This window comes from Saccopteryx leptura, chromosome 12, assembly GCF_036850995.1.
Source record: "Saccopteryx leptura isolate mSacLep1 chromosome 12, mSacLep1_pri_phased_curated, whole genome shotgun sequence".
Classification (NCBI taxonomy): domain Eukaryota; kingdom Metazoa; phylum Chordata; class Mammalia; order Chiroptera; family Emballonuridae; genus Saccopteryx; species Saccopteryx leptura.
Genome location: NC_089514.1, coordinates 44,900,183 through 44,916,615, shown reverse-complemented (window position 1 = coordinate 44,916,615; position 16,433 = coordinate 44,900,183). Strand labels below are relative to the sequence as shown.

The 16,433-nt window shown below is 41.8% G+C and overlaps 1 protein-coding gene across 2 annotated transcripts in view; it reads left to right on the top strand.

Moving 5' to 3' along the window:
• The window catches only part of GSAP (gamma-secretase activating protein), a 153,696-nt gene that overhangs the window by 31,409 nt on the left and 105,854 nt on the right, over positions 1-16,433 (top strand). Inside the window, exon 1 of one of the 2 annotated variants that reach the window (XM_066354450.1) lies at positions 4,319-4,479. The exons of the other annotated variant lie outside the window; for it this stretch is intronic. Within the exon in view, the coding sequence (XP_066210547.1) occupies positions 4,371-4,479 (109 nt within the window). The 5' untranslated portion in view covers positions 4,319-4,370. Of the gene's footprint in view, positions 1-4,318; positions 4,480-16,433 lie in introns of those variants that run through there. 2 annotated transcript variants of the gene reach the window in all.

Genomic DNA, 16,433 nt, shown 5'->3' with positions numbered 1-16,433 from the left:
CAATGTTATTTACAATAGCCAAGAATTGGAAGCAATCCAAGAGCCCATCAATAAACCAGTGTATAAGTAAGCGGTGGTACATATATACAGTGGAATATTACTCGGCCATAAAAGAATGTAATCTTACCATTTGTGACAACATGGATGAATCTAGAGGGTGTTATGCTAAGTGAAATAAGTTATAGAAATACAAATACCATATGATTTCAATTATTTGTGTAAGTAAATAATAAAATAAGCAAAATAGAAAAAGGCTGATGCTTGACAGAGGAGAGGTTAGCTTGGGTGAAAAAGAGAAAGGGATTAAGTAGGAAAAACTGGTAGTTACCAAATAGTCATGGTGATGTAAAGTATTGCACAGGGAATATAGTCAATAATATTGTAATAAACTATGTATGGTGCCAGGTGGGTATTAGACTTATTTGGGGTTTGCTTTGTAAAGTATATGATTGTCTAACCGCTGTTGTATACCTGAAACTAATACAAAATAATATTGAATGTAAATTCTAATTGAAAAATAAAATTCTACAATATGTCCTTTGAGCACATTTATCATTCCACTGAATGAAAATTTCAAACCTAGTATCTTTAGTTAATAACTTAGATAACTTGCAGCTTTAGACTTTTGAATTAGATTGGTTAAATAGGCCATTTTCTAACTCTTTCAAAATCAAGTTGTATAGTTTACCACCTCCAGGAGCTCTTTCTGGGTTAGGAGTGTGGATTAGACCTTTTCATTTTAACATCTCTGTTAAATAAACTATGTTCATTTACAAATGATTTACTCAACCCACATTTCCAATGGCTTTAATTCTCTTCAACTCTAAATTCAAGATGAAATCATAAAAAACCTATTGTGTGGTGAGAAAACCAAGTTCTGTGATTTCTCACTGTTTACCCAGAATTCCACCCCAATTATGGTGTGGTAGTTGGATAACTAGATATCCTCAGGCTGTAAGGTAATTTAAGAGTGATCTAATTCTGGACAAAATCAACACAAACACCAGTAGCAGGACACTTGTGTTCTGATCCCAAATTTGTGGTTAACTAGCTCTGCTACTTTAGGCCAGACCCTCATTTCACCTTTTCGAGTCTCAATGTCCTCAGCTATTAAATAAAGTCCTTGGTTACAGTGTATAAGATCTTTAAGTCTCCAACTCTATGCTATGCTTTGATTTTAATGAAGTCAGAAGCAAAATCTGTCAGAACTACTACTCTATCCAAAAGCCAGTCAGTGCTTAGTGATCCATGAAGTAGCTTTCTTCCCCCACCCCCAACTTTATTGAGGTATAATTGACAAATATAATTGTTTATAAAGTGTACAATGTGATGGTTTGATATACATATAAATTGTGAAATGAATACCACAATCAGTTTAACACAATCAATAAAGCAGCTTTTTAAATAAAGAAGATATGACAGTCTTTAGTTCTGTCTTCTCTAGAGTTAAAGAATAATACATCAGCATCTTCTAGTAACCCTTCACAAATTTTATCTAGTAAGTCACCATTTACCAGTCTTTTTCCATAGGAAAGTATCTAAAACTCACTCATTTACTTCCTTCATGGTTTTGGCCACATCTTTCTGCTTCATTATTATTTCTCATCATCTCCACATTTTTTTTAAATTAAAATTTATTTTGAAGAGAATTTTTACATAAGCCACTGCTTGATGAGGACTACAAAATCAGTCTTTTTTGACAAAAATAGAGGTTAACTTAGAAAATAACAGAAATTCACTGAACTTTTTAAATAGGCAAGTGAAGGCATTTCTGCACGACAGAGGCACCAAGCTTCCCTTATTATGAAACATTCTTGCAGTAGCACCTATGACTTCAGCTGCCTTCCTTTTATGCACTAGCAATATTATTGGCCTCATAAGGCATTTCTGTTCAATCATCATGCACTTGAAAGGGGGGAAGATTTTCTGACAAATATGGTGGTGAGCAGTGGAATTCTACCTAAAATCACTGCCACTTCAATTGGAGAAACATGTCTCAAGGGTAAAATCAGGTTTCTTTTACCTTCATTTAGTTTTAAAATGATAGCAAGCCTAAGAATCACCTGAGGCTCTGGTTAAAATGCACGTTTCTGGGCCTTGCCCGGGTCTAGAGTGCAGGAGTCTGCACTGTAAAACAGCCTTCCAGATGACTGCAATGCAGGTTCTTTTCAGACCTTCGAGAAATAAGCGACAAAGCGTTTTTATCTATTACTGTATTACTCATTCTTCAATAACTGTTGAACACCTACACGGTACTCTGTTAGCCCCTCGTAGGAAGCAAAGGGGCAGAGAGGTGTGCCAAGACTAATGTTCAATTTTCATGTCTCAAGGTGGTATATGACTGTCAAATGAAGTGAACTAGTAATTCCTCCTAGGAGCTCAGGGCAGGGCCGCTGTGGGCCGCAGTGTGAGAAGGCTTTGTGGAAGCAGTTGGGAAGGCCTGATGATTTCTTTCAGAAGGAGGGTAGAATCAGAGGCGTTCTGGAAGTCAAATTAACGTGCAGCTGAAGTTCTAGGTGAAAGGCTGGAAGGGACCAGTAAAGTAAAAGTCAAGGGTCCACTTTATCCTGGGGCGGTCAGCTGTTATTTAAGGGATGTGAGGACAGCTTTGTTTCAGGGTAATAACCTGGTGTTGATGTTCAGGAGGCACTGGAGCTGGCAGTGCAAAAGGCACAGCAACCACGAAACTTACGATGCTCCAGCAGGAATGAAAATGAAGCTGAGTGAAGAGATTCAGAACACACTGGACATATTTGCAGTGATAGGGTGAGGAGGTTCCCCCAGAAGAATGAGAGAAGTTAGAAGGCTAATCACAGAGGGAATCCTAAAAAATTTAGCTTCACCACATCCAGTGGTGGGAAACCTATAAACAGAGGCCCTGTCCCTGTTAAGCTAACTAACCCTTTCCAGTGTATCCAGTATCTGTCTTAAAATACAAGCATCTTCTTCACAGGCTCCCTGCGCTACCTGTTATCTAAACACTACTGATAGTACATTACCATCCTGAAACTGGGTCCAGTAGGTCCCAAATACTGCCTGCTGCTGCCCCTGGGATGAACTTGAACCTTCTCAGGAGACCCAACTACTAATACCTCTAGCCAAGTGGGTTTCAAACTTTACTGCACAGTGGAATCACCTGGGGATTAAAAAAAAAAAAAAAAAAGAGGAAGGAAGGAAGGGAGGTAGGGAGGAAGAAAAAGAAGAAAAGGAGCCTGACCAGGAAGAGCGCAGTGGATAAAAAGTCAGACTGAGGACCTAGGTTCAAAACCCGGAGGTAGAGGGAACGGGTTGGGGGAGGGGGTTAGGGGAGGGGGGAGGGGCACAAAGAAAACCAGTTAGAAGGTGACGGAAGACAATTGGACTTTGGGTGATAAGAATGCAGCATAATCAAATGTCAGAATAACCTAAAGATGTTTTCTCTGAACATATGTACCCTGATTTAATGGGGTGATTTATCAATGTCACCCCATTAAAATTATTTAAAAATAAAATAAAATAAAAAAACCCGGAGGTCATCAGCATGAGCACGGACTCACCAGTTTGAGCTCCAGGTTGCTGGCTTGAGTGTGGGATCATAGACATGACCCCAAGGTCACTGGCTTGAGCCAGGGGTCACTAGCTCTGCTGTAGCCTCCCAGGTCAAGGCACATATGAGAAAGCAATCGATGAACAACTAAGGAGCTGTGACGAAGAATTGATGCTTCTCATCTCTCTGCCTTCCTGTCTGTCCCTATCTGTCCCTGGGTCTCTGTCGCACACACACACACACAAACAAAAAGAAATAAAGAAAAGTAAGTAAGGAAGGAAGGGTGGTAGGGAGGAACAAAAAAGAAGAGAAGGGGAGGGAGGGAGGGATGAAGGAAGGAAAGGAAGGAAGGAAGGGAGGGAGGGAGGGAGGGAGGGAAGGAGGAAGGGAAAGGGGGAGGGAAGAAGGGAAAGGGGGAGGGAAGAAGGGAAAGGGGGAGGGAAGAAGGGAAAGGGGGAGGGAAGAAGGGAAAGAGGGAGGGAAAAGGAAGGAAAGAATGAAAGAAAGAAAAGGAAAGAAAAGAAAAAGATGGCTAGCGCCCACAATACTTTGATAACCTTTGGTCCAGCCACATATACAGAGCCCTTAAAAAGCCTCAATCCTCCCTCCCGCCCTTTCTGCCCCTCCGCCAGGGGGTGCTTGTTGAGGGTTCGACCCGGCGGGCCTGGTCCCGCGCCCCGGCCCAGCGTGCCCAGCTCGGGCGGGCGGAGGCGGTGCTGGGCTCCTGAGGCCGCCCGGGCAGAATCGAAAGCGGCGGCGGGGGTGGGGAGAGGAAGGAGGGCAGCGGGGGCAGAGGGGCGCGGCAGGAGCGCGGGGCCGGAGCCGCCCGGTGGCCGCGCGCGCGATGGCTCTCCGTCTGGTTGCCGACTTCGAGCTCCGGAAGGACGTGCTCCCGTGGCTGCGGGCGCAGCGGGCGGCAGCAGCGGGCACGGGGCCCCGAGGCGGCGGCGCAGGTGCGGCGGCGCGGCCGGGTGGCGGGGAGCCCGCGGGGCGCGCGGGGCGGGCGTCCGGGCCCTTCTCCCCGGGGCTCCCGGCTGGGCGCAGGGGGTGGGCACAGGCCAGACCCAGGTGCCGGTGGCAGCCTGTGGCCCCGGGCAGCCTGGGAGGGTGAGTGCCGAGGGCAGGAGCTTCGGCCCCGAGCCCGGGCTGTACCACCCGCGACCCCGGCCACGGGGGGAGGCAGAAGGAGCAGCCCCGCGCGCGCTCACGGCCCGGTGCCCCCGCCCCCTCTCGCTGCCCACAGTAACTGACCTGAGCCGAGAGGCCGGGGCACAGTGGTACCCTCAGCATCACCTCAGGGGAGGACGCGGAGAGCGGCTGCGGGCACCGAGGGTCGTTCCCCGCGCTGCGTTCGCGTCCCAGCTGCCCGGGGGTGGGGGGTGGGGGTCAGCACCCTTGTCGGGGCTCTGACAAGATTAGAAGCTCCTGGAAATTCTTGCATTAGAATCATGGCCACCAAGAAAATTGTATGAGCGTAACAGGTGCACAGTTTGTTCCCACATATGTGAGAGGTTCTTCTGCACCTGTGCGGACAGTGTCCGTGACTTCGAGTGTGAAGGCGGGAGGCCAGGGGTCCGCTTTCAGGCTGTGAGCAGTGAGCCGGCGGCGCGTGTTTTCCAAAGAAGCACCGCGCCCGCCAGTCGCAGCGCACCATCCGTGCGGGCCGCAGGGGATGCTCAGGGTTCCCGCCCAGTTTCCTCAGGAGTATCATGAACATTTTGATGAGAGAGTGAAAACGGACTTTAAACCATCCTAGCATGGATCAATTAAAACTTTAAAGAAGAGGAAACTGTGATTTCCTAGGGTTTTTTTTTTTTTTTTTTTAAAGAAGTGTTCTGTAAACAGTGGTGCCTCTTCAGGGCTTAAATTCAGCTTCAAAGCAGGAAACACCCCACCCCCACCCCCCCACCCCGTGCACAGTAGCTCTCCACCCCAGTGTGCTTGCCTCTCTTACCCTCCTGTTTTTCCTTAAACACAGATGAACTTCTGGAGGACATTTTTGGAAGGGCTCTCAAATTACCCGTATTTATAACTCCTTTTCCCTTACTCTGGTGAAAGTTTTCCGTCCCTACCTTATATTTTTACACTATTCCATGGCTTTAGCAGAATATTTGTAGGGTTCCTTGTCTTGGCCTGTTAGTTACAAATGGGGAGTCATATTTTTGTAGTCATATATATATATATATATATATATATATATATTTTTTTTTTTTTTACAGAGGCAGAGATAGACAGGGACGGAGAGAGATGAGAAGCATCAATCATCAGTTTCTCGTTGCGCGTTACGACTTCTTAGTTGTTCATTGATTGCCCTCTCACATGTGCCTTGACCGGGGGCCTTCAGCAGACCGAGCAACCCCCTGCTGGAGCCAGGAGCCTAGGGTCTAAGCTGGTGAGCTCTTTGCTCAAGCCAGATGAGCCCGCGCTCAAGCTGGCGACCTCGGGGTCTCGAACCTGGGTCCTTCCGCATCCCAGTCCGACGCTCTGTCCACTGCACCACCACCTGGTCAGGCTGTAGTCATATTTTTGACTAGCGAGTTTAACGACTAGTATCATTATTAGGAAAACTTTTCATTTGGGGGGAAATTTTTAAAAGGCTCCTGAATATCTGAAGAGTTTTTGAAAATTTAATTTTTTAAAATACAGTAGGCAGCTCCAAGCTTGCTTTTCACCCCAAAGTGGTCCTCTGAACATTCACCTTATAAGCTAAATGGCAGTTGTCTATGTTACATCCCAGGAGACAGACCACAGCAAACCCAAAGTGAATTTTATAAGTTTTATTGCAAACCTGCGCAGGGACTGCAGGCAACCCACGCAAGGGAACACTGCAGCCCCGAGCTTCTAAAATGGCTCCTTTTTATAGGGTGGCTATCTAGGCTGAGCAAGCATTTACAGAAGCAGATGTGGCAGTTAGCTATTCGCTAGAAAGGTCGCGCAGCATAGTAAAGGGGAGGGGGATAAAGCTCAGTGGAGAATTTCAAACATAAACTTCTGATAAGGGTCTCTGACTCATAGAATGCAGGATGTTCGCCCAACTTTGTGCTGAACTCTTTGTTCTCATCCTCACAGGGGCCTTGTCAGCACTTCCCTGCTCCTGTTTTTCTAAGAGTTAGACTCTGGCAGCCACAGCACACTTCCTTGAACCTAACAGTCTATGAATGAGAAGTTAGATGAAGTGTGAAATGCCACAGTCTTATGTTTCAGTAATGTATGTTGTGATTAAAAATCTGTGTGTGAGCCAGTTTTTGGCTCCTGTGTCTTTCACTCTGTGCACAAATACACATTTGTGAATTGCCATTCCACTAAAACAACAGGTACCCTGTGTCCTCAGAAAGTAAACTTCCTAGAAATCCTCAAGTTAATCCCTCTTCCGCTAGAATCTGTAGCACTGGCAGGAGAATCTGGGATTCTATTTTACTTCTAGCACAGATATTACTCCACACATCTGTACAAATGATTTCCCTTTCAAGTCTCAGCTTTTCAAATGTAAATTGAATAATTATACCATCATAATGTCTCCTGTCTACAGACTTGCTATCTAAATTTGAAACATTAATATTTTTACATCAGCAAATACAATTGAAGATTTCATAGTGGTGCTAAGTAGTAGTACTCATGAAGTAAGACACATTCCTAGCAAAATAGCCAGGGAGCTGGCTAAGTCAACCATGGAAATTCAGTCTTTTAATCAACCGGGAGTCAAGGAGGAAGGAGACCAGATTTGGTTCCTGCATCTCCTGATTCTGGGTTGAACTTTGAGAAAATGGATTCTCCTGAAATAAGTGGGGAAAATAGTTGCTCTTCTCAGAATTAAAATTAAGATAATTATTCAAAAGAACATTTTAATACATGTAAGCTACAAATAACAGTAACAAAATAAAACCAGGCACCCACCTTAAACAAGAACAATATAAAGACTTTCTGAGGCTCTGGTGTTCCCCACCTAACTCTTTTTTTCTGTGTCCCTCATCTCCCAGAGGTAACAACCATTTAAACTTTTATATTTTAACATCTCTTTGATTTTTTTTTAATTGATTTTAATTTGTTGTGTTTACATAGTTACAAGTGTTCCCCCCCAAATATATCTCCCTCCCTCCCCCCTCTGTGTTCTCCTTGATAACCCCTTTGCCCCCTCCCCCCACCGTCTTCCCCCTTTCCCTCTATTATTTACTATCCTGCCCTCTATCTCTCTGTGTTATGTGTACAGCTGGTGCTCACCTTAGGACCACGATTGGTTCCGACAAACCAGTTGTAACACGATTTGGTCGTAAGTTGAGTAGGCTATATGTACAGTACTGTGAAATGATGTTATAAAAATCTTTAAGTCATATTTTATCATAATTTTCTTTCATTATTGTTATATATCATAATTTTCTTTGTTCATTTTATGCCATTTGTATCATCTCTACACCATTTTGTTTCTTATTTTTACATTCGTCAGGTTTAAGTAAAACACTGCATTACCAGTACAACTGGTTTAATATTTGCAAAGATAATTTCCTCTTGGTAGACATCTTGGGAGGGGTTTGATGAAAAATATCCAAGACACAAAACACAAATTGCTGTACTGAGTCTGGGATAACAGTTGAAATGGTGCACGCAGAGATGGTAGTGCTGCCAGAAGCTGGTCCGCACTGTTGTACACCCAGCTGGGCAACGCTTGCGCTACCAGACACTGAGCAGTTGTGGCTAGCGATTGTGGTCGTAAAGTCAAATGGTTGTAAGTTGCATAGGTCGTAAGTCGATCAATATTTGTATATACTTTCACTACTGTCTTTCCTTTCTTTGATCCCCTCTTCTTTTCCCCTTTCCTTCTGACTTCTTTTCCTCCGACTCTTTGACCCCTTCTCTGCCTCTCTTCTGTTCCTCAATTCACATTGTTCATTGGATTCCTCACATGAGTGAGGTCATATGATATTTTTCTTTCTCTGCCTGGCTTATCTCACATAACATAATAGTTTCCAGGTCCATTCAGGTTGTTGCAAAGGGCAAGACTTCCTTCTTTTTCTTTTCTTTTTTTTTTTGCATTTTTCTGAAGCTGGAAACAGGGACAGACAGTCAGACAGACTCCTGCATGCGCCCGACCAGGATCCACCCAGCACGCCCACCATGGGGCTACGCTCTGCCTAACAGGGGGCGATGCTCTGCCCATCCTGGGCGTCGCCATGTTGCGACCATCCTGGGCATCGCCATGTTGCGACCAGAGCCACTCTAGCGCCTGGGGCAGAGGCCACAGAGCCATCCCCAGCGCCCAGGCCATCTTTGCTCCAATGGAGCCTTGGCTGCGGGAGGGGAAGAGAGAGACAGAGAGGAAGGCGCGGTGGAGGGGTGGAGAAGCAAATGGGCGCTTCTCCTGTGTGCCCTGGCCAGGAATCGAACCTGGGTCCTCCGCACGCTAGGCCGACGCTCTACCGCTGAGCCAACCGGCCAGGGCACTTCCTTCTTTTTCACAGCCACGTAGTATTAGTATTCTATTGTATATATGTACCACTGCTTTTTAATCCACCTGTCTACTGATGGACACTTGGGCTGTTTCCAGATCTTTGCTATTGTGAACAATGTTGCCATAAACATGGGGGTGCAGTTCTCCTTTTGAAACAGTGCTATAGTGTTCTTGGGGTATATTCCTAGAAGTGGGATAGCTGGGTCAAAAGGCAGTTCGATTTTTAATTTTTTGAGGAATCTCCATATTTTTTTCCACAGTGGCTGCACAAGTCTGCATTCCCACCTGCAGTGCAGGAGGGTTCCCTTTTCTCCACATCCTCGCCAGCACTTGTATGTTGTTTTATTAATGAGCGCCATCCTGACAGCTGTGAGGTGGTATCTCATTGTGGTTTTAATTTGCATTTCTCTAATGATTAGTGATGTTGAACATTTTTTCATATGCCCACTGACCATCTGTATGTCCTCTTTGGAGAAGTGTCTATTCATTTCTTTTGCCCATTTTTGATTGGATTGATTACCTTCCTGGTGTTGAGTTTTACAAGTTCTTTATAGATTTTGGTTATTAAACCCTTATTGGACGTGTTGGCGAATATGTTCTCCCATTCTGTGGGTTTCCTTTTTATTTTGTTAATGGTGTCCTTTGCTGTGCAACAGCTTTTTAGTTTGATATAGTCCCATTTGTTCATCCTGTCCTTTGTTTCACTTCCCCGTGGAGTTAAATCAGCAAATATATTGCTGTGAGAGATTTCGGAGAGCTTACTGCCTATGTTTTCTTCCAAGATGATCATGGTTTCACGATTTAACATTCAACTCTTTTATTCATTTTGAGTTTATTTTTGCATTTGGTGTAAGTAGGTGGTCTAGTTTCATTTTTTTTGCATGTATTGGCCAATTTTCCCAGCACCATTTGTTAAAGAGACTGTCTTTACTACATTGTATGTTCTTATGTCCTTTGTCAAACTTCAATTGGCCATAAAGGTGTGGGTTTATTTCTGGGTTCTCTGTTCTGTTCCATTGATCTGTATGCCTGTTCTTATGCCAGTACCAAGCTGTTTTGACTACAATGGCCTTGTAGTATAACTTGATATCAGGAAGTGTAATACCACCCACTTTATTCTTCTTTTTCAAGATTGTTGAGACTATTCATGTTCTTTTTTGGCTCCATATAAATGTTTGGAATATTTTTTCTATATCTTTGAAGTGTGACATTGGTATTTTAATAGGAATTGCCTCGAATTTATATATTGCTTTGGGTAGTATAGACATTTTAATGGTATTTATTCTTCCTATCCATGAACACAGTATATACTTCCACATGTTTGTACCTTCCTTGATTTCTTTTTTCAATGTTTTATAATTTTCTGAGTACAGGTTTTAACCTCCTTGGTTAAATTTACTACTATGTACTTTATTTTTTTTGGTTGCAGTAGTGAAGGGGATTGTTTCCTTAATTTCTCTTTCAAACAGTTTATTGTTGGTGTATATAAATGCCACTGATTTCTGAATATTGGTTTTATATTCTGTCACCTTGCTGAATTCATTTATCAGTTCCAGTAGTTTTTTGACTGAGACTTTAGGGTTTTATATGCATCAAGTCATCAGCAAATAATGAAAGTTTTACTTCTTCTTTTCCAGTTTGGATGCCTTTTATTTCTTCTTCTTGTCTGATTGCTGTGGCTAGGACTTCCAGGACTATGTTCAATAAGAGTGGTAAAGGGAGCACCCTTGCCTTGTTCCTGTTCTTAATAGGATTCCTTTTAATTTTGCCCATTGAGTATGATGTTGGCTGTGGGTTTGTCATAGATGGCCTTTGTCATGTTCAGGTATGTTCCCTGTATCCCCAATTTGCTGACAGTTTTGCTCATAAATGGGTGCTGGATTTTATCAAATGCTTTTTCTGCATCTATTGATATTATCATGTGATTTTTCTCCTTCCTTTTGTTTATCTGATGAATCACATTGATATATTTGCGAATATTGTACCAGCCTTGCCTCCCCAGAATAAATCCCACTTGATCATGATGTATGATTTTTTTCATGTATTGCTGGATCCGATTTGCTAATTTTTGTTGAGGATTTTTGCATCTAAATTCATCAGGAATATTGGCCTATAGTTTTCTTTCTTTGTAGTGTCTTTGCCTGGTTTTGGAATGAGGATTATGTTTGCTTCATAAAAGGAGTTTGGAAGTTTTCCCTCCTCTTGAATTTTTTGAACTAGCTTGAGAAGGATAGGACTTAGTTCTTTGATTATTTGGTAAAATTTGCCTGTGAAGCCATCAGGCCCAGGACTTTTGTTTGTTGGGAGTTTTTTGATACCTGTTTCAATCTCTTTTGTTGTAATCGCTCTAAGTTTTCTGATTCTTCCAGATTGAATTTTGAATGATTATATTTTTCAAGGAATTTATCCATTTCATCTTGGTTGTTCCACTTTTGGGCATAAAGTTCTTCATTGTATTTTCTTATAATCCTTTGAATTTCTGCTGATTCAGTTGTTACGTCTTCACTCTCATTTATAATTTTATTATTTTAGCCCTCTCTCTTTTTTTCTTGGTGAGTCTGGTTAAAGGTTCATCAATTTTGTTTACTTTTCAAAGAACCAGCTCTTGGTTTCATTGATCTTCTGTTTTGTTTTGTTTTTGCCTCTATGTTATTTATTTCCACTCTGATCTTTATTATTTCCTTCCTTCTACTTCCTCTGGGCTTTACTGGCTGTTATTTTTCTAGTTCTTTTAGATGCAGGGTTAAATTGTTAATTTGAGCTTTTTCTTGCTTCTTAAGGTATGCTAGTAATGCTATGAACTTCCCTCTCAGGACTGCTTTTGCTGTGTCCCATATATTTTGAGTTGTTGTATGTTTATTTTCATTTGTTTCAAGGAAGTTATTGATTTCTTCCTTGATCTCATTGTTAGCCCATTTATTATTTAATAGCATGCTATATAGTCTTTAAGTGTTTGAATGTTTTTTATTTTTTCTATTTTAGTTGATTTCTAGTTTTATACTGTTGTAATCAGAGAAGGTGCTTGATATGATTTCAGTCTTCTTAAATTTATTAAGACTTGTTTTGTGTCCTAACATGTGGTCTATCCTAGAGAATGTACCATGAGCACTTGAAAAGAATGTATATTCTGCTGCTTTGGAATGAAAGGTTCTGAAGATATCTATTAAATCCATTTGATCTAGTATGTAATTTAAGGCTGCTGTTTATTTGTTAATTTTCTGTCTGGAAATTTTATCCATTGATGTTAATGGGGCATTAAAATCCCCTACTTTTTTTTTTACAGTTTTTTAGATTTTATTTATTCATTTTGGAGAGAGAAGAGAAAGAGACAGAGAGAGAGAGAAAGGAGGAGGAGCAGGAAGCATCAACTCCCATATGTGCCTTGACCAGGCAAGCCCAGGGTTTCGAACCAGTGACCTCAGCATTTCCAGGTTGACGCTTTATCCACTGCGCCACCACAGGTCAGGCTAGTATTGCTGTTGATCTCGCCCTTTTTGTCCATCAAAATCTGTTTTATATATTTAGGTGCTCATATATTTGCACATATATATTTATAGTAGTTATATCTTCCTGCTGTAATGCTCCCTTTATCATTATGTAGTGACCTTCTTTATCTCTTACTATAGTCTTTGTTTTAAAGTTTATTTTGTCAGCTATTAGTATTGCTACCCCAGCTTTTTTTGCCTTTCCATTTGCATGAAATATCTTTTTCCATCCCTTTATTCCCAGTCTATGTGTATCTTTTGTTCTGAGGTGGGTCTCTTGTAGACAGCATATGTATGGGTTCTTTTTTTTATCTATGCAGCTACCCTATATCTTTAGATTGGAGCATTTAATCCATTTACATTTAAGGTTATTATTGATATGTAATTGTTTATTGCCATTTTATCCTTTAAACCTATAATCCTCTTTTTCTCGATTTCTTTTTTTTTCTTGGCTCTTTTTACAGCAAGCCTCTTAACATTTTCTGCAGTACTGGTTTGGTTGTAATGAATTCCTTGAGGGTTTTTTTTTTTGGTCTGGAAAGTGCCACTAGTAATTCATTATCTTCCCAATGTAAAAAACAAAAACAAAAACAAACAAAAAAACTTACACCTTTGTCATGCAAATCCACTCTGCCCTAAGCCTCACAGCTTGCATTTCAGTGACTGCTGTTGAGTAACTAATGTTGCTTAGCAAAAACAGATGCATCAGCTCAACCAAATTAGCAAGTCTTTAGGATCCACATTCTATTCTATTAAAATTTAAATGAGCATGCCTTACAAGTTCCAATTTAAAAGAAAATGTAGGGATGAAATAATTTTATTATTTTAATATTAGAGCCGGCATTTCTAATTTTTGCATGCAATAACTTGATTCAGGCCTTAAAAACAGACTCATTTTAGACAACATTAAAGAGAACAAGAATTAGATGAACCAAACAAACCAGAGAGAAACCCGGGATTTCAGAGCACAACCAGATTAGAAAGAGCCTGCTTGATTTAGGGCATTTTTTGAGAGAGGCACTAAATGACGGATCAGACTCATCAAAACTTTTTCGAGAAAAATCTCGGGTGGCTGCGTGAAAATTTTGTATAATCAGGTACAACAGACGTCCCCCGCCCTAATTTCTAGGGAAAGAATAAGAAAGAAACAATATGATAGTTCAGAGGATTGTAGCTAAAACATTAAAGAAAATCAGACAATAACAGGAAAAGCTGTAACTTTCCTTACACTTGAGTCTCCTATGTAGTCTCAAATTCTAATAGCTGCTGCAACTGGCAGTTCAGGTTGATTATGCCTGAGATTTTTCTACCTCAATTTTAGCTGAGCTCTAAACTTAGTTGACTGGGGCGGGGAAGGCTCCGTTTTCTGTTTCCCTGAATCAACTGCCCTTCGTCAGTATATTTAGATTCATTTTCCCAATGTTTCCCTCTCCCACAGAGTAGCGAGAGGTCCACAGTTTTAGGAGCTGGCTGCCCTTGAAGGAGAGGCTGAGACTAATATCTGGGGGACCAAGGCAATTTCTAGCAAAATGTCCCAAACCCCTGCATTGGAAACAAGGTCCACGGCAGAAGTACTTCCCTGACCTTCCTTCTTTCATTTGTTCTGCCTTTTATCAAAATATTATCCTAGAAGCCTCCCCTGAAACACTGAGGCAATAGCCAGACCTTGCATATATGAAGGCCCAATATCAGCAAATATTTTGATGTAATTCTCTATATTTCAAGCCTGATCTAAAGCTTGTTGGAGCAGGAATCTCCAAAGGTCTGAGACAAAGACCCTGGGAGCAACCCAATAAGCATAAGAAAGAGCAGAGGGCGGCAGAGGCACAAAGGTTAAAACGGCCATTGTTGTGACATCCTCAATACCTCCCAAGTCATCTTCAGACTCTAAGGTCTTCTCATATTTACATCTCTCCGTTTCTACCTCACTCTGATCAAACAACATCTTCTCTTCAAATAAAAACATTTGTACAAAAGGAAAAAGGTCCCTTACTTTTGACCCTGTCCCATAATTCATTACTCCCGATTATACCCTCCCCCAAAACTTGACTCAAAAATTTTACTCACTCCATGCACCTGGGGAGTTCTGTCACCTGCCTTCAGTTTAGTTTTTCCCTTCTCACATGCCTTTTCAGGTGCCACTTGCCGTGAACCAGCGCAGCTAGTAATTCCAGGTCCTGAGTGGGAACGGCGCAGAATTAAGAATATAGGCTTAAAGAAATAAAGGATGGGGTCGATGTTTCTTTTTATTCTTTGCCTGGAAATTAGGGCGGGGGACGTCTGTTGTATCTGACTATACAATTGCTGCTGGCAAGAAGACAGCGTACTCAAAACCCACTTCCTCCTTTATTTATAGGGCAAAGTGGGCTATTAGCAAATCAATGATCTCTTTGATCATATTTCCAAGGCAAACCAAGAGTTTTACCAATTGTAGAAAACCCCAATATACATAACATCTTAACTTCACACAAAACAAAGGATAGAAGAAAATTGCCTCCAGTCTTTCCATGGGACTTGGGGGGCGGGTAGGATGAGTATAAACAATCCAGCATCACAGCTAATATGGAGGTATAGAGAAGGGCATGTAAATTGCCTTTATCATCTTCAACAATCAGTCAGAGGTTAGGGGACGAGCTTAGCCTTTTGTAACTTAATTAGGCTAGTGAGGTGGGGGGGGGGTAGGCAGACTGTGTGTTTATAGCCAGTTCCCCAAACCTCTGTCCCCCAAAAATCTAAACTGCAAAAACCTTGTTGGCTCTTTGGTCCCTAACAGGGAAGCTTTTTATTTCTCCTTTAATTTTAAACAATAATCTTGCTGGATAAAGAAGTCTTGGTTGTAGACTCTTGTTTTGCATTACTTTGAATATTTCTTGCCATTCCCTTCTGGCCTCAAGTGTTTCTGTTGAAAAGTTGGATGTGATCCTTTTGGGGGCTCTTCTATAGGTAGTTGACTTCTTTTCTCTTGCTGCTTTTAGTATTTTTTATTTATCTCTTAACTTTGGTGTTTTAATTATGATGTGTCTTGATATAGGCCTCATTGGGTTTATCTTAACCGGGACTCTCTGTGCTTCTTGAACTTGTGTGACTTTTTCGTTCATCAATTTAGGAAAGTTTTCAGCTATGATTTCTTCAAACGGGTTCTCTATCCCTTGTTCTTTCTCTTCTCCTTCAGGAACCCCTATGATGTGGATGTTATTTCTCTTCATATTGTCAGAGTTCTCTTATAGTTTCCTCAGAGTTTTTGAGCCTCTTTTCTTTTTGCTGCTCTGAATCTGTGTTTTTATTTATTCTGTCCTCTAATTGGCTGATTCAGTTGTCTGCTTCATCCAGCCTGCTGTTGATTCCTTCTAGTGTAGTCTTCATTTCTGAAATTGTAATTGTCATTTCTGATTGATTCTTTTTTATGATTTTAGAATCCTTTTTGTGCTTGCAATTTCTTTATTTAGGTTCTCATTAAGTCCATCCATTGTAGCTCTGAAATCCTTAAGCATCCTAACAATCATTATTTTAAACTCTGCATGTGGTAATTTGGTTACTTCCATCTCATTCAGGTTTTTTTCTGGGGATTTCTCTTGTTGATTCATATGGATTACATTTCTTTGTCTTCCCATTTTTTCTGTGTGCAGTTTGCAAGCTTGTTGGGCAGCTGGGCTTGGTATATGGAATGTGGCCCCTCCTCCAGGGCTATCCCTCAGCCTCTGCTGGTTGCTCAGATTTTAATTCACCTTAACAAGTTGAGCCACTTAAAAGTCTTAATTTCCCTGCTGTTTGTGTGCTGAGCTCAGCGGGGAACTTCTGAGTTTAGGATGGGGGAGTAGTGGGTACTCTTTGACCCCAGTTGAAACTCTATTCAGGAATCCGGTGGGTGTGACCTCTGAGAACCAGAAGGTGTGGTCTTCCCAGTTACTCTCTGGGGGTGCAGCGTGTTCTCCATATCAGAAGGGAGAGGTGTAGCTCAGGTCTCAGCAGAAACCTGAGC